General features: G+C 44.1%; 2 protein-coding genes and 1 non-coding gene across 4 annotated transcripts in view; 1 reads left to right on the top strand and 2 right to left on the bottom strand.

Moving 5' to 3' along the window:
- LOC112263764 (fatty acyl-CoA hydrolase precursor, medium chain) overlaps positions 1-3,353 on the bottom strand; it is a 34,354-nt gene extending 31,001 nt beyond the window's left edge. Inside the window, exon 1 of the mRNA XM_042319601.1 lies at positions 3,203-3,353. The gene's annotated coding sequence lies outside the window, so the exon portion shown is untranslated. The remainder of the gene's footprint in view (positions 1-3,202) is intronic.
- Positions 3,354-3,494: 141 nt separating this feature from the next.
- Positions 3,495-3,567, bottom strand: trnav-cac. Its single transcript has one exon. It is a non-coding gene; the product is annotated as a tRNA-Val (tRNA).
- A 5,867-nt stretch (positions 3,568-9,434) lies between these two features.
- Positions 9,435-22,503, top strand: part of LOC112263763 (dysbindin domain-containing protein 1) — a 40,384-nt gene continuing 27,315 nt past the window's right edge. The window contains exons 1-2 of one of the 2 annotated variants that reach the window (XM_024440329.2): positions 9,435-9,871; positions 15,342-15,497. In XM_024440329.2, coding sequence (XP_024296097.2) covers positions 9,841-9,871; positions 15,342-15,497 — 187 coding nt within the window. In that variant the 5' untranslated portion in view covers positions 9,435-9,840. The remainder of the gene's footprint in view (positions 9,872-15,341; positions 15,498-22,503) is intronic. The other variant, XM_024440331.2, reaches the window with a different exon arrangement.

Below are 22,503 nucleotides of genomic sequence, written 5' to 3'. Positions count from 1 at the left end.
TATCATCCTGACCAACCTGTCCTCTAAATACACCTCTGCTGTCTTCAACCAAGATCTCAGCGACCACTGCCTCATTGCCTGTGTCAGTAATGGGTCCGCGGTCAAACGACCACCCCTCATCACAGTCAAACGCTCCCTAAAACACTTCAGCGAGCAGGCCATTCTAATCGACCTAGCCCGGGTATCCTGGAAAGATATTGACCTCATTCCGTCAGTAGAGGATGCCTGGTTATTCTTTAAAAGTGCTTTCCTCACCATCTTAAATAAGCATGCCCCATTCAAAAAATGTAGAACTAGGAAAAGATATAGCCCTTGGTTAACTCCAGACCTGACTGCCCTTGACCAGCATAAAAACATCCTGTGGCGTACTGCATTAGCATCGAATAGCCCCCATGATATGCAACTTTTCAGGGAAGTTAGGTACCAATATACACAGGTAGTTAGGAAAGCAAAGGCTAGCTTTATCAAACAGAAATTTACATCCTGTAGCACAAACTCCAAAAAGTTCTGGGACATTGTAAAGTCCATGGAGAACAAGAGCATCTCCCCCAGCTGCCCACTGCACTGAGGCTAGGAAACACTGTCACCACCGATAAATCTACGATTATCGAGAATTTCAATAAGCATTTTTCTAAGGCTGGGCTTGCTTTCCACCTGGCTACCCCTACCCCGGGTCAACAGCTCTGCACGCCCTACAGCAACTTGCCCAAGCCTCCCTCATTTCTCCTTCACCCAAATCCAGATAGCTGATGTTCTGAAAGAGCTGCAAAATCTGGACCCCTACAAATCAGCTGGGCTAGACAATCTGGACCCTCTCTTTCTAAAATTATCCACCGTAATTGTTGCAACCCCTATTACTAGCCTGTTCAACCTCTCTTTCGTATCGTCTGAGATCCCCAAAGATTGAAAAGCTGCCGCGGTCATCCCCCTCTTCAAAGGGAGAGACACTCTAGACCCAAACTGTTACAGACCTATTTCCATCCTGCCATGCCTTTCTAAAGTCTTCGAAAGCCAAGTTAACAAACAGATCACGGACCATTTTGAATCCCACCGTACCTTCTCCGCTATGCAATCTGGTTTCTGAGCTGGTCATGGGTGCACCTCAGCCACGCTCAAAGTCCTAAACAATATCATAATCGCCATCGACAAAAGACAATACTGTGCAGCCGTATCCATCGACCCGCCCAATGCTTTCGACTCTGTCAATCACCGCATTCTTATTGGCAGACTCAACAGCCTTGGATTCTGAAATGACTGTCTCGCCTGGTTCACCAACTACTTCTCAGATAGAGTTCAGTGTGTCAAATGGGATGGCCTGTTGTCCAGACCTCTGCCAGTCTCTATGGGGGTGCCACACGGTTCAATTCTCAGGCTGACTCTTTTCTCTGTATACATCAATGATGTCGCTCTTGCGGCTGGTGATTCTCTGATCCACCTCTACGCAAACGACACCATTCTGTATACTTCTGGCCCTTCTTTGGACACTGTGTTAACTAACCTCCAGACAAGCTTCAAAGCCATACAACTCTCCTTCCGTGGCCTCCAAGTGCTCTTAAATGCAAGAAAACGAAATGCATGCTCTTCAACCTATTGCTTCCCGCATCTGCCCACCTGCCTAGCATCACTACTCTGGACGGTTCTGACTTAGAAAAATGTTTTAAAAAATGTAAAAAAATGTATCACTAGCCACTTTAAACAATGCCACTTAATATAATGTTTACATCCCCCACATTACTCATCTCATATGTATATACTGTACTCGATACCATCTACTGCATCTTGCCTATGCCATTCTGTACCATCACTCATTCATATATTTTTATGTACATATTCTTCATCCCTTTACACTTGTGTGTATAAGGTAGTTGTTGTGAAATTGTTAGGTTAGATTACTCGTTGGTTATTACTGCATTGTCGGAACTCGAAGCATAAGCATTTCGCTACGCTCACATTAACATCTGCTAACCATGTGTATGTGACAAATAAAATTTGATTTAATAGCATGACTCTCGTACTTTGCCCTTTTCCTTTATGGTTGATATTAACGAAGAAAGGAGATATAATCTGTCACTCTCCTATTGTGTACCACTGTTAAATACTGTGGAAAAATATAAAAAAACAGGGAAAATAAGTACTTAGAACTACCAATTATAGAAAGATAAATATTATAGAAAATGCTAAACACAACACTGGACTGAACTCCCTAATTGTCAAACTAATAATAATGTACAACAATATAGAAGATACATGACTAGAGGTTATGCAATATGGGTGTATATCCACTGCATGCTTCTTCGGTGTGTAAATGACATGACCAAGGAGCTATTGCAAATTTGAAACTATAAAAAATGTATGTTACACAGTGTGATTTTACAGTACACAAACAAGAGTGTGCAATATAGAAGGGTAGTCACATGACCAAGGAGCTATTGAAATTCTAAATTTAGAAAAATTCATGTAAAACCATGTGAGATAAAAAAAATTGACAAACTAAAGGGTGTGCCATGTGTAGGCCCACTCAGTGGACATTCTGAACCTTGTTTGAAGTCACTAGGTCACATGGCCAAGGAGCTGTTGAAATTCTACATTTTGACAAATTCATGTAAAACCATGTGAGATTTTTATTTATTTTTATATATAATAAAAAAAATTGACAAACTAAAGGGTGTGCAATGTGCATCTATGCCACGGGTTATCTACAACCAGTTTCGAAAGTGTTAGGAGTAATGGTTAAAGAGCTATTGAAATTTGAAAAATGTGATTTGTCACTATGTTGACAGTCCCTAACTGCTGTTGGTGGACGTAAGGAGAACTACAGGCGAATATCCGTCGAATATCCGTCGAATATCCAATCTGAAACTAACTTTACCTCGGTACATTGTACCTATGTTTTTCCTCTGAAGTTTCGTGCCTTTCTTTGTTTGCTGAAATACATTCTTTTTCAAAAAACGTTTATCAAATACAACCGCCGACTGGTCTCGGCTCCACTCAGTGGTGAAGTTAATTCTGAACTTCCTTTACCATTGAGTGGAGTTTAGTCCGTTTACGTTAGCTAGCTACAATGCACATTGCATGTATTCATGGAGCTAGATTAACATTACAGTACTAGTAACGTTAGCTGGCTAACGTTACCACAATGCACTGTAGTGAGTCTAACTGTAACGCTGTATTATATTGTTGAAAATAGAATACATGTACTTACTATTCGGAAATATTGCTACCACGCACAGATATAACTGATTTCTGAAAAAGGACTATCTTTGAAAAAATAAACATCTAGCACGCTGCCTAGCTAAACACATCCATCTGCAATCGCTCGAACGACAACAAAGTATCGTCAAAGTAACGTTGATTACTATCTCGCGAGACTGGTCTTTTGTAATATATCCCAAGATTGCTTTTCCACTATATTTTAGATGATCGTTTAATGTAAACGTTGGCCGAATAAATTAAACCATTGAATTGTGTACCAATATGCATTAGAGCTAAAAATATGTTTCCGCCCGGTTTCGAACCGGGGACCTTTCGCGTGTGAGGCGAACGTGATAACCACTACACTACGGAAACAGTTGCTTTAAACATAGCTTAATTCTGTTTTCATCGTTCCTCCTGTCTTCTCTCACATTTAATGTGTTTCGAGAAAGAAGCATGGGGGGAAATGTGAGGAATCAAGGGACATCATTTGAGATCCACCCATGGACTGACAGGTTCATCAGAAATCTGTACATAATGACGAGGTGCTCATGTCTCCGCCCTGACAATGCGAGTCGTTGTCTCGGCAGGCGTTAAGAGTAGATCTGCTTAAATCTATACCCCATTGAAACGCATTGGGTTTATTTTAGACAGATTTTGTCGAGAGATAGCTAACCCTCTCGCTTCGCCTCTTTCTCTCAAGGTATTATATGGGCGATGGTAAATTCAGTTTTCAATGTAAATTCTAACTAAAATAATTCTAACAGATCAGGTTTTCATCGGCATGATGATGGGAGCTAAGATATTAAACTTTTTAATCAACATGACAAATAAATACTTGAACTTTAGCTATATCGTCAACATCGACTTCTGAACACAATATAATCTACGGGTTTATCAAAGTTCCAGAGTGGGACGTAAACAGAGAAAATGTGATAATGGCTTCAGAATGGTCGCCCTCTGCTGGTAATTTGCAGGACGTGCAATGGTACAAGTAAAAGGAGGGTGGGTAATATTATACTGAACAAAAATATAAACGCAACATGCAACAATTTCAAAGATTTTGCTGAGTTACAGTTCATATGAGGAAATCACTCATAGGCCACCCCCTTGGCAGCCATGCCCAGACAATCAGAATGAGTTTTTCCCCACAAAAGGGCTTTATTACAGACATAAATAAATAAAATGTTATATTTTCAATATTTATGTATTTATTTAACTATATTTCGAAATTAATTTACCGTTTTTTTATATTGAAGTCAAAATACTACTAATATTACAGAGCAAGCGGTAAAGCTTCATATGACTCACATTTTTGTTTTGTGGGACCTTGTAAGACATTATGGTCTTCAAGGAGGCCTGGGTAAGGCCAAAATGACTGCGTTTACACAAGCATCCCGATATTTTTTTTTTCTCTAATTGGTCTTTTAACCAATCATAACAGCTCTGAAAAATATCTGATGTGAAAGATCTGATGTGATCTGTCAAAAGACCAATTAGTGTAAAAAATATCAGAATTGGGCTTCCTGTGTAAATGCAGCCAATGTCACAAATGTTCAATCAAAAACTTCAATAATCTCTTCCTCAATTATGCTTTAAAATACAAATGTCAAATATATGTCAACAATCCTTCCTCAAAAGGACCCTTCTATGGATTACATTTTGTGAAAATCCCCAAAACCATGATCGTTTTTTGTTCTAGTTAATCACCAATTAGCTTGCAACCCGATAATAGGTAACATTAAAAAGCAAAACCCTCTGACAATAGCTTCATCTGTTATAAACATCTTCATTTGAAGCAAACTCGTTTTGTTTGAATACTTCCTATAGAAGCATTAAAGCTACTCCTTGCATTTACCTACCTCACTTTCTTCTTCTTCTTTGGTATCATGGCATTCGCACATTTAGTTTGTGCATGTGTTGTGTGTGGTCAATCGCATTACATTTTTTATACAAAAATAAAAAGGAAGGTGGGAAAAGGAAAATATTGCACCACCAACTAATCCTCCACCTGTAAACCCCTATTACATTCCACCACTATTACCCACTCACCGACAAATTCTCACAAAACACCCAGATCTGCTTTAAAGAAAAGATCCTTGTCTAGTTCGAGGTGAGTAATCACTGTTCTGGTATCTAGAAGCTCTTTTCGGTCATAAGAAACAGTGGCAGAAATATTATGTACAAAATAAGATACAAACAATGCGAAAAAACACAATATAGCACAGTTGGTTAGGAGCCCGTAAAACAGCAGCAACTCCTCCGGCACCATTCTGTTATCCCTGGCAACTTCAGCCTATGTGAGAATGCTGTTCATTCCATTCAACACCATAGTGCCCTCCAAGTTCATCACTAAGCTCAGGACCCTGGGACTGAACACCTCCCTCTGCAACTGGATCCTGGACATTCTGACGTGCCACCCCCAGGTAGTGAGGGTAGGTAACAACACATCTACCACACTGACCTTCAACACGGGGCCCCTCAGGCGTGGGTGCTTAGTCCCCTCCCATACTCTCTGTTCACCCACAACTGCATGGCCACACACAACTCCTACACCATTATTAAGTTTACTGACGACACAGTGGTGGTAGGCCTGATCACAGACGACGACAAGACAGCCTATAGAGAGGAGGTCAGTGACCTGGCGGTGTGGTGCCAGGACAACAACCTCTCCCTCAACATCAGCAAAACAAAGAAGCTGATCGTGGACTACAGGAAATGGAGGGCCGAGTACACTCTAATCCACATCGACGAGGCTATAGTGGAGCGGTTTGAGAGCTTTAAGTTCCTCGGTGTCCACATCCCTGAGGAATTAACATGGTCCACACACACTAACACAGTCGTGAAGAAGGCACCCTCAAGAGGCTGAAAATATTTGGCATGGACCCTCAGATCCTCAAAAGGTTCTACAACTGCACAATTGAGAACATCTTTGTCTGGTAGCATCACCGCTTGGAATGGCAATTGCTTGGCATCCAACCACAGGGCACTACGAAGGGTAGTGCGTACAGCCCAGTACATCACTGAGGCTGACGTCCCTGCCATCCACGACCTCTATACCAGGCGATGTAAGAGGAAGGCCCTAAAAATTGTCGAAGACTCCAGCCACCCAAGTCATAGACTGTTCTCTCTGCTACAGCATGGCAATCGGGTACTGATGCAAAATCTGTAACCAACAGGATCCTGAAAAGCTTCTACCCCAAAACCATAAGACTCATAAATAGTTACCAAAATGGCTATATAGACTATCTGCATTGACACCCTTATGCACTAACAGTTTTGACTCACATACTCTGCTCCTTCCGCTTATTATATATCCTGTTACCTAGTAACTTTACCCTTACCTATATGTAGATATCTACCTCAATTACCTAGTACCCCTGGACATCCGCTTGGTACTGATGAGCTGTGTATATAGCCAAGTTATCATTGTGTATTTATTCCTGGTGTTATTATCTTTCTACAATTTTACTGTTGGGAAGTAAGCATTTCACTGTTAGTCTACACCTGTTGTTTACGACGCATGTGACAAATACGATTTGATTTGACACATTCACACACAGACCAAACTCGTGTGTCCATCCATCCATTTTTTGTCTTCTGCACCTACAGTACTAGTCAAAGGTTTGGACACACCTACTCATTTAAGGGTTGTTCTTTATTTTGACTATTTTCTGCATTGTAGAATAATAGTGAAGACATCAAAACTATAAAATAACATATATGGAATCATGCAGTAACCCAAAAAGTGTTAAACAAAGATTCTACAAAGTTGCCACCCTTTGCCTTGATGACAGCTTTGATGACAGCTTCACCTGGATTGCTCTTCCAACAGTCTTGAAGGAGTTTCCACATATACTGAGCACTTGTTGGCTGCTTTTCCTTCACTCTGCGGTCCAACTCATCCCAAACCATCTCAGTTGGGTTGAGGTCGGGGGATTGTGGAGGCCAGGTCATCTGATGCAGCACTCCATCACTCACCGGTATCTCTACTTGCACATGATCATCTGATCATTTATCACTCCAGTGTTAGTCTGCTAAATTGTAATTATTCGCTCCTGTGGCCTATTTATTGCATAACTCCTCATGCCTTTTGCACACAATGTATTTAAACTCTTTTTTTTCTACTGTGTTATTGACTTGTTTATTGTTTACTCCATGTGTAACTCTGTGTTGTTGTCTGTTCACTGCTATGCTTTATCTTGGCCAGGTCGCAGTTGTAAATGAGAACTTGTTCTCAACTAGCCTACCTGGTTAAATAAAGGTGAAATAAAAAGAAAGAAAGAAAGAAAGAAATCAAATAAAATAGCCCTTACACAGCCTGGATCTGATGCAGAACTCCCTCACTCTCCTTGGTCAAATAGCCCTTACACAGCCTGGATCTGATGCAGAACTCCCTCACTCTCCTTGGTCAAATAGCCCTTACACAGCCTGGATCTGATGCAGAACTCCCTCACTCTCCTTGGTCAAATAGCCCTTACACAGCCTGGATCTGATGCAGAACTCCCTCACTCTCCTTGGTCAAATAGCCCTTACACAGCCTGGATCTGATGCAGAACTCCCTCACTCTCCTTGGTCAAATAGCTCTTACACAGCCTGGATCTGATGCAGAACTCCCTCACTCTCCTTGGTCAAATAGCCCTTACACAGCCTGGATCTGATGCAGAACTCCCTCACTCTCCTTGGTCAAATAGCCCTTACACAGCCTGGATCTGATGCAGAACTCCCTCACTCTCCTTGGTCAAATAGCCCTTACACAGCCTGGATCTGATGCAGAACTCCCTCACTCTCCTTGGTCAAATAGCCCTTACACAGCCTGGAGCTGTGTTGGGTCATTGTCCTGTTGAAAAACAAATGATAGTCCCACTAAGCGCAAACCAGATGGATTGAGTAATGGGTAGGTGTGTCCAAACTTTTGAAAGGTACTGTAAATTAGAGTGATGTACAGATGTAGGATCTTAATTTGAGCCAGTTAGCTACAGCAGGAAAATAATCTTGCAGCAAAAGCAAATGTGAATTATTATGTGGTTTATAATAAATTGACCTTTTTGTAGGGATTGATACAGTTTTTGTAAGGGAAAATCAAGTCTGAAATTTCAAAGTGGAAATTACATACTTCAGAAGCCTTTTCAAACCTCAAATGCACAAAATGTTTTAAAATTCCTACATCGCAGCGAACTTCTCCTGCAACAGGGTGATTAAATTAAGATCTTACATCTGTATCCACATTTCCAAAGGTGAATGGGTAAAGTGTCATCTCTCTCTCTGCCCCGTCCCTCTACTAGAGTAAATCATTTTCAGGAAACTAATCGGCAGTACTGTTGTCCTGTGCTTATCCTAATATTTTTATGCTACTGTGGGACAACGCTTATAACTGGAGTGTTAAGATGTTTACCTAATAAGGTGTATGCAGATTCACATACACCAGTGGAGAACGACTGCCCCCGCTCATTGAAGCCGCGGATGTTCAAGGCCAACTGCGGTACTGCAGGCATTGTTAGCAGAAAAATGGGAATCTTCATGGTCAATTTTCGCATACATTTTTTAAAAAAATGGATGACAATCATGGTACCAATAGTTGCCTTTAACACACAAGATGTACAGTATGTCCTTGAACCGATTATTTTAAAATCACACAGAGAAGAAGGTATAAGGATAATTTAGTTGCTAATGGCAGCCTGCAGCCTTTCTCGTTCTCATTTGTTTTTAACCAGGCAAGTCAGTTCAGAACAAATTCTTATTTACAATGACGGCCTACACCGGCCAAACCCGGACAATGCTGGGCCAATTGTGCCACACCCTATGGGACTCCCAGTCACGGCCAGTTGTGATACAACCTGGATTCAAACCAGGGTGTCTGTAGTGATGCCTTTAGCACTGAGATGTAGTGCCTTAGACCACTGCACCACTCGGGAGCCCATTTAAAAGGGACAGCACTGAGCTAGCTGGAGTAGCTCAAACTGCGCGTGATACGCCATCTTAACCGACTTAATTTGGCTATTGAGTCTTCACATAGGAATGCATGGCGTTATGTGATCAGTGACTTTGTCCATTCATATAGACAGTCATTGGCACACACAGACACACACGCTCACACACATATTGACTCTGTGATACTTCTCACCCATGTGGTGTATCCAACTCTCCCCTTCCCTTTATCCAAAGCCCCACCAACACCCCTCCTACAGCCACCCACTCTCTCTCTCAATCTGGGCAGTCTGCCAGTGTGCCCATCCTGCTCTCTCTCACTTTCTCTCTATCCCCCTCTTTTTCTCCCTCTCTCTCTAGATCTCTTTGTATTCTGCATTCGCTGAGCTTTTTCACAATGTTATTATAGAACAAAGTGGTTCTGGGTTTTGCTGTGCTCTCTCTCTCGCTCTCTCTCTCTCTCTCTCTCTCTCTCTCTCTGTGAGGCAGGCAGCGCAGCAGAGCGGTGAACTCAGTGTGTTCTCGTGTGTATTGGGCAGTCTGAGTACTGAGCAGGGATGAGCACCAGGCAGTGAGGAAGAGAACGACAGAGTAAAAAAGGAGTGCAGCTGTGGAGAACGAGAGCTGGAATACCTCTCTCTCTCCCTCCATCTCTCTCAGTCTGTCTCCCCCATTCCCATGCTGTTGTGATAGACAGCACGGCACTCTCGGCTCGGCTGCATGGAGGCACAGGGAGGGGCAGGGAGCCCAGGTAGGTGCAGCTTTATGTTATCCACTGTTAGCATAGAATACATCAGCCTAGACCAGACTGTCCATCACCATGTCTTTCCAGATGGACTCTATGTTATGTCTTTTCCATGTTAGTCTATCATACCAGCCTCTTTCACTCTATTGTCACATTTAAATTCTCTGTTAGCCCAGACTTGGTTTCTGAGAATAGGTGCTCTGTTTTACCCCAGACATATACTCTAGCAGCCTAGATGGTTATGTTAGTTAAATCATGTACTCTGCCAGCTTTGACTATATAATAGTATATTAGCGTAGTGAATTCTCTTATCAGTGGGTTCTGTTAATGTATTAGCCCTCCTGCAGTGCACATCAGTGGACTGCAGATGATACTGTAGAGTAGAGGAAACAGTAGCCAACATTAAGGATGGAAATAAAATAGTGATGGATGTTTCTACAGGTCTGAATAGGAGAATATATAACGTGTTAATGAATCCATACTATTCTTAACATGTTTAGACTAAATGCACATGAAATATGTGTTGAATGCTTACATGTAATGACATGGTTGGGAAAGAAAGGAAGATGAACACATGTTCATGTTGCTGTTTTCAGATATGAAGGATGTTGTTGTGTGTAGAGCTATTTCAGTGACCTGTGTTGACACAATGTAGTTAATAAGATGTGGTAAACAAGATATGATTTGTATGGTATCAATTAGACACAATACCTTAATGACATTGATAAAACGGATCATAGGAACATCATTTACTGTAGGGTGGATTGCTATCTGTGATAAAGGAAAAAAGGATGGATGTTTGATGAGAGAAATAACAGTGGTGGGAGAAGGGTGTGGAGAGACTTACTTCCTGTTGCCTTTACTGTTGAAAGAAGATTGATTTGATTTGAACCGATATGTTGGGTTTGATTAAACTATTGTGGTGAATGCAATCACTGTGTGTGCGCGTGAACCTGATTCAGAGGAAGTCCTGCGTGATTGCTAGGAGCAGTGTGAGCCAAAACCTGAAAGAGCAGCCTTTCAAACAGCACACTCCAGTCCTTTCACTGTTGGCTGGTGGTGTGTTCACCATGTTCCATTAAACACACTGTGTACGGATGGTCTGCTCATGACACACACTCACTGAGTGCTCAGTCAGTAGGCATTTACAGTAGGGCACACTGGGTCAAGAGGAGCATGAGGTAGTGTCAGCTCATTCATCGTGTTGAATGGCCTATTAGAGACTGTCCTAGTGAATAAGACCACATCCAATTACTCATTTGATATGGCTTGGTTATATCAGAGATCTCTGCAGATGGCTAGGTTAAGTTTATTACTTTCATATGTTCAGTAGGATTGTACAATAAGCCATTCCAGAGCATTGAGAAACAGATTAGCAATCCTCTCTTTTGAAAAGTGTCTCTGCTTGGGGGCACTTTAGGTGGCTAGGCTAGCTACCTGACTCATTGACACATTTACCCTAGACCATGTAGGACTGACACTCATTCATCTAGGATGTATGTCTGACCCACTGAGGATAAAGACACATACAACCTCAGTCCCCAGAGCCACATTGGTACAGTAGCTGGTTTAGTCAATGAGTCTCCTCATATGTCACTATCACTGCACTACCTAGCAGATCCATCTCATTCTAGAGCATTCTTTACAGTACACATATTTACAGTATCAACATTGACATGTGCCATGTGTAGTAATACTTGGTGGCCTACAAAATAATGGAAGCAAGGCATTACATACTGTGATGAGCCTTTCATACTGTGATGTGCCATTGTGTAATGGGAATATTTAAGATGTTTATGCAGGCCAACACATAAGATTCCCAGTGTTCTAATTCAGACACTCATTTGTGTATGGTTTGATGGTCACTAGACCTGACACTGAATATTATAGATTTTTCTCATATCTGTTGATAGTGATTGACGTCAGACTGGAGGTACACGGACAGAGGACACTGACTGTTATTGTATTCTGTGACACTATGTAATTCTGTAGCAGCTGATTTTGTGACTTCCTACAAGCCTCTCAGTGGGTGTTGGAACATTGGTGCTGTGAGATTAGAATATGTTATCCGCTTCTGTTCTGGAAGAGTTGTATTAAACCAGATTGATTTTGATTCATGTCATCTGGGACTGCTCTTATTTTTTATTCACCTTGAAAAATCCCTAGTACACTTTGATTGAATACTCTGTGTGTGTCTATGCATGTAAAACATGATTGGCAATTGATTTAAGGTGTAAACCACAGGACGTTGCTGGCACCTTAACTGGGGAGGATGGGCCCGTGGTAATAGCTGGAGTGGAATGGTATCAAATACATCAAACATATGGTTTCCATGTGTTTGATGTCATTACATTCACTACATTCCAGCCATTATTGTGAGCCATCCTCCCCTCAGCAGCCTCCTGTGGTGTAAACATTCATTGTGTGACTATGAGGCAGATTGACAGACAGAGGGGGGTAACAGACATGGGAAATGAAGCAGCAAACGGTAAATAGTATCACCACCTCATTATAGAGAAGGGAAAGTGGAGCTGTATTCTCTCAGCTTGTTTGGACCCTCGCTGCAAAAATAAATCGATAGCCAACAGCAAGCCTTGTATCCAGGGTGAAATGGGAATCCATCATGTTTAGTCTGTGACTTGCTTTGCCAACCCTTTGAAATGCCACACCCTTCTCTGTGTGACACACACACACACACACACACACACACACACACACACACACACACACACACACACACACACACACACACACACACACACACACACACACACACACACACACACACACAATCTGTGCCAAACATGCTCTTCTCCATTCCTAAGGACGTGGATGTTTCCACAGTGATTGTGCAGTCTGAGGGACAACATGATGATGATGTCCAACAGAGTGCTGGGGAGGGCAGCCCAGCAGGGAGTTAGGATGTTAACCTCTAGAACACTCCTGCTGCTACTTTCTCACCTATCTCTTTCCTCTTTTCACCCACACCTTCATCCCGCTCTCCCTCTCTTCTTTCTCACCTATCTCTTTCCTCTTTTCACCCACACCTTCATTCCGCTCTCCCTCTCACCTATCTCCATCCCTCTCTCCTCCCTGTCTGCTGTGTTCTGTGCTAACGCTTGTTGCTGCAGAGTCAGTGAGGTAGCAATGTGCCGCATGACTCAGAGGAATCTGGAGATCAAATCAAATCACATTTTATTCGTCACGTGCCGAATATAACAAGTGTAGACCTTGCAATGCTTACTTACAAGCCCTTAACGAACAATGCAGTTTTAAGAAAAATAGATGTTATTACGTAAAAAATAGATTTAAAAAAAGACAAAAAATAACAAATAGCAAATAATTAAAGAGCAGCAGTAAAATAACAGTACAGGGGGTACTGGTACAGAGTCAATGTGACTATGTGACTATGCATAGATTATAAACAGAGAGTAGAAGCAGCGTAAAAGGGGGGAACAATGCAAATAGCCATTTGATTAGCTGTTCAGGAGTCTTATGGCTTGGGAGTAGAAGCTGTTAAGAAGCCTTTTGGATGGACTAGAGTTAGTACAGGACACCACCTGAGATGTGTGTGTGTGTGTGTGTGTGTGTGTGTGTGTGTGCATGTGTGACAGTTTGATCAAGTGTGTATGGATTTCTACTAGAGTGGGGAGTGTGCGCTGTAGATGACTGTGCATGTTAGTGTACTGAATGTTCAGGTGTATATAGGCATGTGTGAGAGAGACTAGAGGTACGTATCTGTATGTGGCTGTATGTTGGTTTGTGAGTCTTCTAAGATACACCTCAGCTCCCTGGATAATATTCCATGACCCAGAGCCTGGTGGAATGTAGTCTTCCTCCAAGGAATGTGTTGTCTCAGAACATCAGATGAGACAGCCGTTTTCAATTTCAACCTAATTGAATGTCCACCTCAGCCTAGTACACAAGCACATCCACATAAGTCTATTTCCATCACTGTCTGTACGTGACTCACACACACTGGAGGAGATCTAAACTACCTTTACACACAACTTCATAAATTCACACACACAACTTCACACAAATTCACACACACACACACACACACACACACACACACACACACACACACACACACACACACACACACACACACACGCACACACACACACACATGCACACGCACAGTGCATGTGTAAACCTGTCTATGGTAAAGCCCACAGCATGCAGTGTTAAGGAAAAGGAACAGAGTTATTCAGGGGTTAATGTGGATACAGTAGGTGATGTAATTACCTGGGGATTAATGTTACTGTAGATTATCATCAGTACTCGTGGTTAACCTTCTGTTCAATCCCTCCTATCACACTAAATATTACACTAGATGTGAGTTATTCAATAGAAAGTGGATCATCTAACTGTGTGAGCCTGGTGGAAGAGTAATATGAACATTTCATCCCTTATCCTCTTTGAAAAGCTACACAGAATGACAGCCCTGTGGTAATTGTAGTACAAAGGGATAAAAACCTGAACTCTGAAATGAGAGGGGAAATAAAGGGATAGAGAACCACAGTAAAAAGGTTTAGTGTAGTGGATGAAATGAGAGTTTCAGAGTTTTAACTCTTTAAATAAGACATGTAAGTGAGTATAGGGAGGCTCTGAGGCGGTGGTTCATTGAAACGGAGGTAGTGAAACTGAAACAGTAGAGCTACTGTCACTAGACAACCTTTTACATAACAACACACATTGTCTTTTCCCTGTGAGCAAAGCACAGCACAGGACAGTGAAACTGTCTCCGTAGAAAGACAGGAGCAACAAGATATCTGAAAATAGAAGTAAGACAAACTCTTTCTCATCTGACAATTGAAATGCTATAAAAACAGAATTTTCCACTTTGAAACGTACACTGTGGGGTTCCATTGCAGAAAACGTAATAATTATTGATTTTTCAACACATTTTGAGATTCTAGATTGGTGGCTATACGCTTTCTGTTGCAACCCAAATGGCAATACTGGTATTTTATGCAGTGTTTATTTAGACTGTGTGTGTGTGTGTGTGTGTGTGTGTGTGTGTGTGTGTGTGTGTGTGTGTGTGTGTGTGTGTGTGTGTGTGTGTGTGTATTCATGTATGTATGCATGTATGCATGTGTGTGTGCAAGTGTGTGTGTCTGTGTTATACAGCATTGTGCATAGCAGGGTGGGTCCGTAAACAAATGTCACACAAGACATCCTCAGGAGAAAATGGATGGGCATGGTCACCCAGAATAGCCTGCTAGTCACTCACTGCTTCCTGAGGCGAGACGCACAGTGGCTAAATATGATTACCAGCACACAGCATAAATGCATTACAAAACACATCTGACAAACATGAATAAAAGGAGATCATGGATGCTGGAAGGGCTAGACAGTGACAACGATCACTCACTCTTACCTGTCTCATTTGCTCTCTCCCTATTTTCCTGTGTGTGTGCGTACGTGTGTACTTACATGTGTGTGTATGTGTGTGTGTTTACCACCACAGAGCCCAATAAAGACATCCAGAAGTTGCTGAAGCCCTCCAGCTCAGGGGACCTTTCCAAGGAGTTGTACCATCACCCAGTGGGGGAAGAGGAGGGAGGGCTCCCAGGACACACCGCGGGTCTGCTGCACGTCACCGAGAGGAGACGTGAGTACCGGGGTAAGGGGAGCGATGGAGGAGTGGTGGATAGATGGATTTCCTAAGGTTTCATATAGAACCATTCAAAAATATTCTATATACAGTAGCAACAAAAAAGGACCATTCTCAATCTTAAGGTTCTTTGTAGAACCGTAGCGTGGTTTATATTCTGGTTTACTAGCCATATTATATTGTTAAAATTCCATTGCAGTTATTATTTTGTTTGATCAACAAGTTAAATCAGGTGTGCCAGCTCTGGAATGGCTGTGGGTCCCTGAGGAGATTATTGATAACTACTGACTTAGTCAATCATTCTGAATTGACACAAGGCCATATGTGAATCTTTCACAAGACAACATCACTGGCCTTAGTCATATATAATATTTAATAGTGTAACACAACAGTTTAGAACAACTGGAATTACACCCTCACTCACGGTTGCACAAAAAAAGCTGTGAATAAACCACGCCCCAAAATATTTGAATGAGCTGCCGCCCGTACATTTTAATTATCACTAAAGTAAAATAAAATTGAGCTGCAAAGAACCATTGAAGGGCTCAAAGGGTTCTTTGGGTCAGGATGGTTCCATATAGAACCATCCCCCCTTCCCAAAGAACCCTTGAGAAACCTTTTTTTTTTGTGTGTGTAAGAGGTGGGTAATTTTTTTAGTTTGGCGTTGTGGCACAAGTGTACACTGTGGTCAGTTCATCACTTCCTCTGGGGAAGTCTTAAATTGAGATATATTGCACCCATCTACCCAGTTCCAGTAACCCGACTTCCACCTTGTCCTCTACCCATCCACACTTCCAATCCCCCAGCTAAAATGCATCATTGTGTGTCTGTCCCCCCACAGAGGGAGCCCTGTGTCACTGTGTCTATCTACACCATACCCAGGGCTGAGCCAGAGGCCACAGACACGCACACACAGACACACAGACAGACACAGGCCTCACAAGGAAGTCTTTATCTACCCAACGACTAAACACCCATTTAGGGAGACAGCCACTACAGCCCAGTATCTGTGTCCTTCTGCCTTAAAGAGACACCTGGGGCACAGTTACCCTACAGACAGAGGGAAACCCTTGAGTTATATCATAAAACTAGTACATTTATTTTCTACAACAGTTTATGTATTGTGGGGAGCGAATAACAATTGGATAAAGTTGTTAATAGCCCTCTTGCTGAGTTTGGCTGGACCCAATGACTTTGTTACCTCTAGATAAGGTCAAGTCCAGTTTACTGGCTCTGAGCCAAGCATCACACTGTGCACTATAACCAATCCTACTGAGGCACAGTGGAAGCCCCTGTTAAAGCCTGAGTGTATGAGAGTGTTTGGGAATCATTATAGCCTCATTATAGGCTGTTTGTTGAGACTGGCTGATCTATACTGTGCTCATCATTTTGCTAAAGGGGGAGACCCTTGCAACTGTCTTTCTAGCTTACCCCGCCACCCCCCTCGATCCTCATTATAGGCTGCTCTGGCTAGGCTAATGATCAGTGAGCCATGGGGTGGCTGGGGGGCCTGGCGGGTCAGATACAGAGGCATTCTACTGTTTGATGGAGCCCCCAGTCTCTCCGCCGCTCCCCTCAGCCAGACTACTGCTATTGACAGCCCAGCATACCAGGCAATTATCTCAGTCTTCACTAAGGCAGATTACCCCTCCTCTCCCTCATCTTTCTCTTCCCAGATTTGTTTTCCCAAACTCTTTCTTATCTCTCACCCTCTCTCAATTTTTCTTTCCAATTGAGTTTGTCCGTTCCTCTTTTCCATTACATGTATACTCTTCCCTCTCCCCTTATCTTACATTTTATTACATTTTCAATATACAGTACATCCTGGCAGAGAGGAGAGACAGAGACAGAGACAGAGAGATCCCTGAGTACAACCACAGAGAGAACAGAGAGTGAAGGGCAGTGAGAGAAGGCAGAGACAAGAGAAGAAGGGAAAGAACAATAACAAGGAAATACCTGAGGCTGCATTTAACAAGGGGCCAAAAGTCAAAGAAATAGCCAAAGTAATTTCTAAGTCCTCTTTATTTTTTCTCATTTTCAATTTGTAACCGTCAGCCAAAAACAACAGGAGGGGTCAGGACAACAAGGACAAGTGGTTGGTTGGTTTGTGTGTGTGTGTGTGTTTTCACAAGTGGGCTACTGCTTAGTATCCATTCAACAGCTGCCATACATGTCTAATGTATGAATGTCACCTTTCCTTCTCAATGTGAATGTACTATGGGTAGAGTCCCGCCAATGGGCTGCCAGAGAGACACTTAATGGGTTGAGAGAGAGCAACAACCGTTTCTCTCCATCTCTCTCACCAACCTTGCTGGGAGGAAAAATGTGTTACTGATCAATTATTCAAGGAGAAGTGGGGGTGGGAGTAGACAGAAGAGGAGGGTTATAGGAGGGGTTAGAGGAGAGTAGAGGAGGGGTAGAGGAAAGAAATTAACAAAGGGGACTGGGATGACTGTAACTAGTTTAGAGAGAGAAAAAAAGAGAGAGATATAGCAGAGGTGGAATTTCTTTATAACCCCTTTCTGTCTTCATCTCTCCTCCCTCCCTCTCTCTCCTAATTCATTTTAACTACAACTCTTCCATCCATCCCTCCTCTCTCTCTTTCTCTCCCTTCCTCTCTCCTTCTCTTGCTGGGAGATTCAAAGAGACAGACAGCCGTGGGCAAGCCTCTCGGGAGAACTCATCGAGTAGAAGCTATTCTCACAGTCTGATCTTAGGCCCTCCCTCCCGCACGCGCACGCACGCACACACACACACACACATTGTACCCTACATTCCTCTTCCATATTCACACTTTCCCTCCATCCCTCATTACATTCTTAAACCCAAATAATTTTGTCAGGGAGGGGTTGCACCTTATGCATGCCCTGAGGGTGTGTCGGCTTAGAGAACTGATGAAGTAGAATATAGTATGGGGGTATTGGAGTAGGACAGCACCCTCCATATAATAGATTTTGTAGATTTATTCAAATATGCATGGGCACATTTCATTATCCAGCTTGCTCATGGTCTAATGGCTAGAATATAGCCAAAACCATACCACATACCAGGGCTTCATTCACAATCAGAGCTGCTCTGCTGCTGTGTGAGACTGCTGACAGCTGTGGACGCAGGCTCTTTCATTCCCCCCATCAAAACCAATATGTGGCAGGTGTTACTTCTTTCAGGTCCGATACTATGGCTATCATGACCCTGTAACCTTGTGTTATCTCAGCCCCAGAGCCTGAGCGTGGCTAATGTCATGCTGTTACGCCTGACAGGCTTCGGTAATGCCTTTTATTGGAGTCGTAACATGGGTGATCGTACCAGCATATATATCTGGTGAGGTAGTTGAAGAGCCTGGCCTGCACAGATTTAATGGCTCTACTTACAGTTATTTACAATCGCTAGGACCCATTTCTCAATACTTAGGTCACTTTTTCAAAACTCTTCACACAGTGAGCACAACAGCAGTCTATGTGGGCTAAACTGTGGATCATTTTTCATTGCTTTGGCACAAAATGCATTTCAATGACTACATCTTTCAAATTTCATGAATTATTTTCTCACTCAGTGTAACGGCTCTAGTCAGAATGAGGATCGGACCAAAGCTCAGCGTGGTAAGTGTTCATGATATTTCATTTCTCAAAAAACACTCGAACAAAGTAACAAAGTTAAAAACCGAAACAGTTCTGTCAAGTGCAGACACTAAACAGAAACTACCTACCCACAAAACACAGTTGGGAAAAAGGATGCCTAAGTTTGATTCCCAATCAGAGACAACGATAGACAGCCGCCTCTGATTGGGAACCACACTCGGCCAAAAACAAAGAAATAAAGAACCTAGAATGTCCACCCTAGTCACACCCTGGCCTAACCAAAATAGAGAATAAAAGCCTCTCTATGGCCAGGGCATGACACTCAGACACAACCACCACCAAAACTCTATGTACCTACAGGCCAATTTGCACATGCTTACATACTCTTTTTAAAACTGTTAAACTTAAGTTCAAAACCTAACATAACACAAAGTTGAATAAGACAGCAATTTGCTACATTTAAATATATTCCAAATGTAAAAAAGGAAATACTGTCAAAACAATTAGACCAACCACATCTGATTCCCATTGTAGCTGAACACCTACCCATGTGTTAGTCTTTGAATTTCATTACCATCTATACAAAAGAGGGCATCTTAAAAATAATGCAGTACTGTAATGTAAACATGGACCCAGCCAGAGATAGAGAAGTGGCTGACAGAGGAAGAAGAGTGGCTGGGAGAGGGAGAGGAGTACGTATTGTGGCGTACAGCAGGTCAGCCACCAGGGGGAGACTCGTCAAGGCTTGGTAACAGATGGAGTATACATCACGAGGCGGTGGCTCCATCTGCTGGACATGCCAGGTCTTGATGGGCTCTCCTGACAGGACTAATTGGGGCTGCTTGGGAGCTGGTGAGTAATCAAGGGCGGATTGCTCACCAGCTGTACGAGGCCCATAAAGCTGCCAGAAGGCCAGCACACAGGGAGAGGACTAGGGGACGTGAGGTGGCTTCCATGTGGTTGGATACGTTTACCCGAGCTAAGCCGAGGGAGTTGAGTTTGTGTGCCCGACAGGATACAGCAGACGTGCCCAACCGGAGCCCAAGAGACGGTATCATGGAGAGGGTCTCATGGGGGAGACCTTTTCTTTTTGATTTATTATTTAATAAACACCCTTGAAACCGAGCTGATCATACTCTGTCCATGTCTGGTCTATGTAAATGTCTTGACCAAACCCCCTGGTCTGCCACAAGTGGTGGAGAATGCAGGTACTCTGATAATGTGGTCAGAGCAGGGTTGACGTTTACACAGTTTCAGCATGGACGAGTTGATAGCTCAGTTCGTCCGGGCCCAACAAGCACAACAGGCAGTTCAGGAACGAAAAACAAAATGTTCGCCTCGTTAAGGAAGTCAGGAAGCTGCAATGAGGAGCGTCTCCTGGATCACAACCCAACCAGTTTTTAACGGAAGACGATGACCTCGAAACATACTTCTGTACATTTGAACGGACAGCACTACGGGAAAGATGGCCAAGGCCGCAGTGGGCAAGTCTGCTGGCCCCGTTCTTCTCTGCGAATGCCCAAAAGGTGTATTGGGACCTGGATGACGAACAGGTGGATAACTACGATGGACTCAAATGGGAGAAACTCAGCCGCTACGGGTACAGCCTAGCCCATCGGGCTCAACGGTTCCACGACTGGAGGTTCGTACCTGACGCCTCCCCCCGAGCACAGATGAGCGACCTACTGGGCGTCACCAGGGCATGACTCTTCACCGACGTATCCACCCTATCCATCCTCGACAAAGTGGTCCTGGATCGCTTCTTACGGATGATACCCCATGACATGAAGAGGGCAGCGAGTTTATGCGCATCCCAGAACTTGGAGGGCCTCCTGGAAGCAGTGGAGATGCAGAAGAAACTCAAGCACAGCTGAGTGGGAGCCGGGACGAGTCGGCGACCCGTCCAAAGGGACGGAAGGACAGCCCCACCGCAGTGTACCCCGAACTGACAGTCGGCAGGGCCAAAGGACCGCAAAACCATGGAGAGACGGCAGGGGTAGGGCCGACCCGACACCGGCGACCCCAGGTAGAGGGAGACCAAAGGAGGTGTTTTGAGTGTGGCGCCCAGGGGCACATTACCTGGAATTGCCCGGCTCGAGAGGAGTCGATGCCATCAGCTAGCCCCGGAGGCGAGGTGGGTCATGCCTTGAACTATGTCACCTCCTGTTGGGCACACCACGAGTCAACTGCACCCATGGTCCCGGTGAAGGTTGACAGACGTGACACGTAAGCGCTATTAGACTCCGTAACCACGGTTACGCTCGTAACAACGAGCATGCTGAACCAGGAGACCGAACGGTGTAGGGAGATGTGCATTTCCTGTGTTCACGGTGACACAAAACGGTATCCCACCGTATGGACCAACATCGTGATGCCACAAGGGAGCTGTCAGATGATGGTGGGTGCAGTACCAGAGATGCTGGTACCTCTCCTAGTGGGATGGGATTGTCCGCTGTTCGTGGCCCCATGGGGGCATGATTTGAGGAAGAAAGTACGAGCCGGCGGAAGAAGAGAGTGGGGACGACCCATCACCTGTGTGGCCCGGAAGCCGCCGGTTAACCAACCTGACTCTACGGGTCCGGAGTCGGAGGGGGAGCCGGAACTCGAACCCCCTGGGGAACCACTGGAAGAGGAGCCCAGCCTCCCCCTCCTCGATTTCAAGGGGCCAGTCGAGACCCCCGGGGGGGGGCCAACTGAGGGGACAATTTGGGACGGCCCAGTGGGAGGATCCAAATTTGAAAGCTGCCGCCACCCAGGTGATAGCGGTGGATGGATAGCTACTTCCGGGGGTAAGTGACTGGCAATACCCCCATTTCCAAATTAAAAATAACCTTTTGTATCAGGTGTCGCGCCAACAGGGGGAACTTCGAGAGGTATTGTTGCCCCGACGGTATGTAGGAACCGTTCTTCAGCTGGCCCACACCCACCTGTTGGGGCACACCTGAGAATGGAGAAGACCCGGGAACGGATCGCCGCCTGGTTCCACTGGCCCGGGAAGTGGAAGACTACTGTCGCAGCTGCCTGGAGTGTCAACTCACTGCCCCGAAAGCACACTTCCGAAACCTTCTCGTCCCCCTGCCAATAATCGGGGTGCCCTTTGAACACATCGCCATGGACATAGTGGGACCCCTGGTAAAGACTGCATGAGGACACAGGTACATATTGGTAATAGTGGACTATGCCACCAGGTATCCCGAAGCCATTCCCCTACGGGCGGCGGTGTACAAGGGAATCACCCGGGAGCTGTTCCTCCTCTTTAGCCGGGTGGGCATCCCGAACGAGATCCTGACAGACTAAGGTACGAAGTTTATGTCCCGCCTCATGAAAGAGTTGTGTGCCCTCCTGCAGATCAAGCAGATCCGGACCTACGTTTTTCACCCGCAGACGGATGTGCTCGTCGAGCGCTTTAATAAAACGCTCAAACAGATGCTGCGGAA

Source organism: Oncorhynchus tshawytscha, unplaced genomic scaffold (genome assembly GCF_018296145.1).
Source record: "Oncorhynchus tshawytscha isolate Ot180627B unplaced genomic scaffold, Otsh_v2.0 Un_scaffold_4_pilon_pilon, whole genome shotgun sequence".
Taxonomy (NCBI): Eukaryota; Metazoa; Chordata; class Actinopteri; order Salmoniformes; family Salmonidae; genus Oncorhynchus; species Oncorhynchus tshawytscha.
The sequence above is the reverse complement of the archived record's forward strand: the minus strand, read 5'-3'. Positions and strand labels throughout refer to the sequence as shown.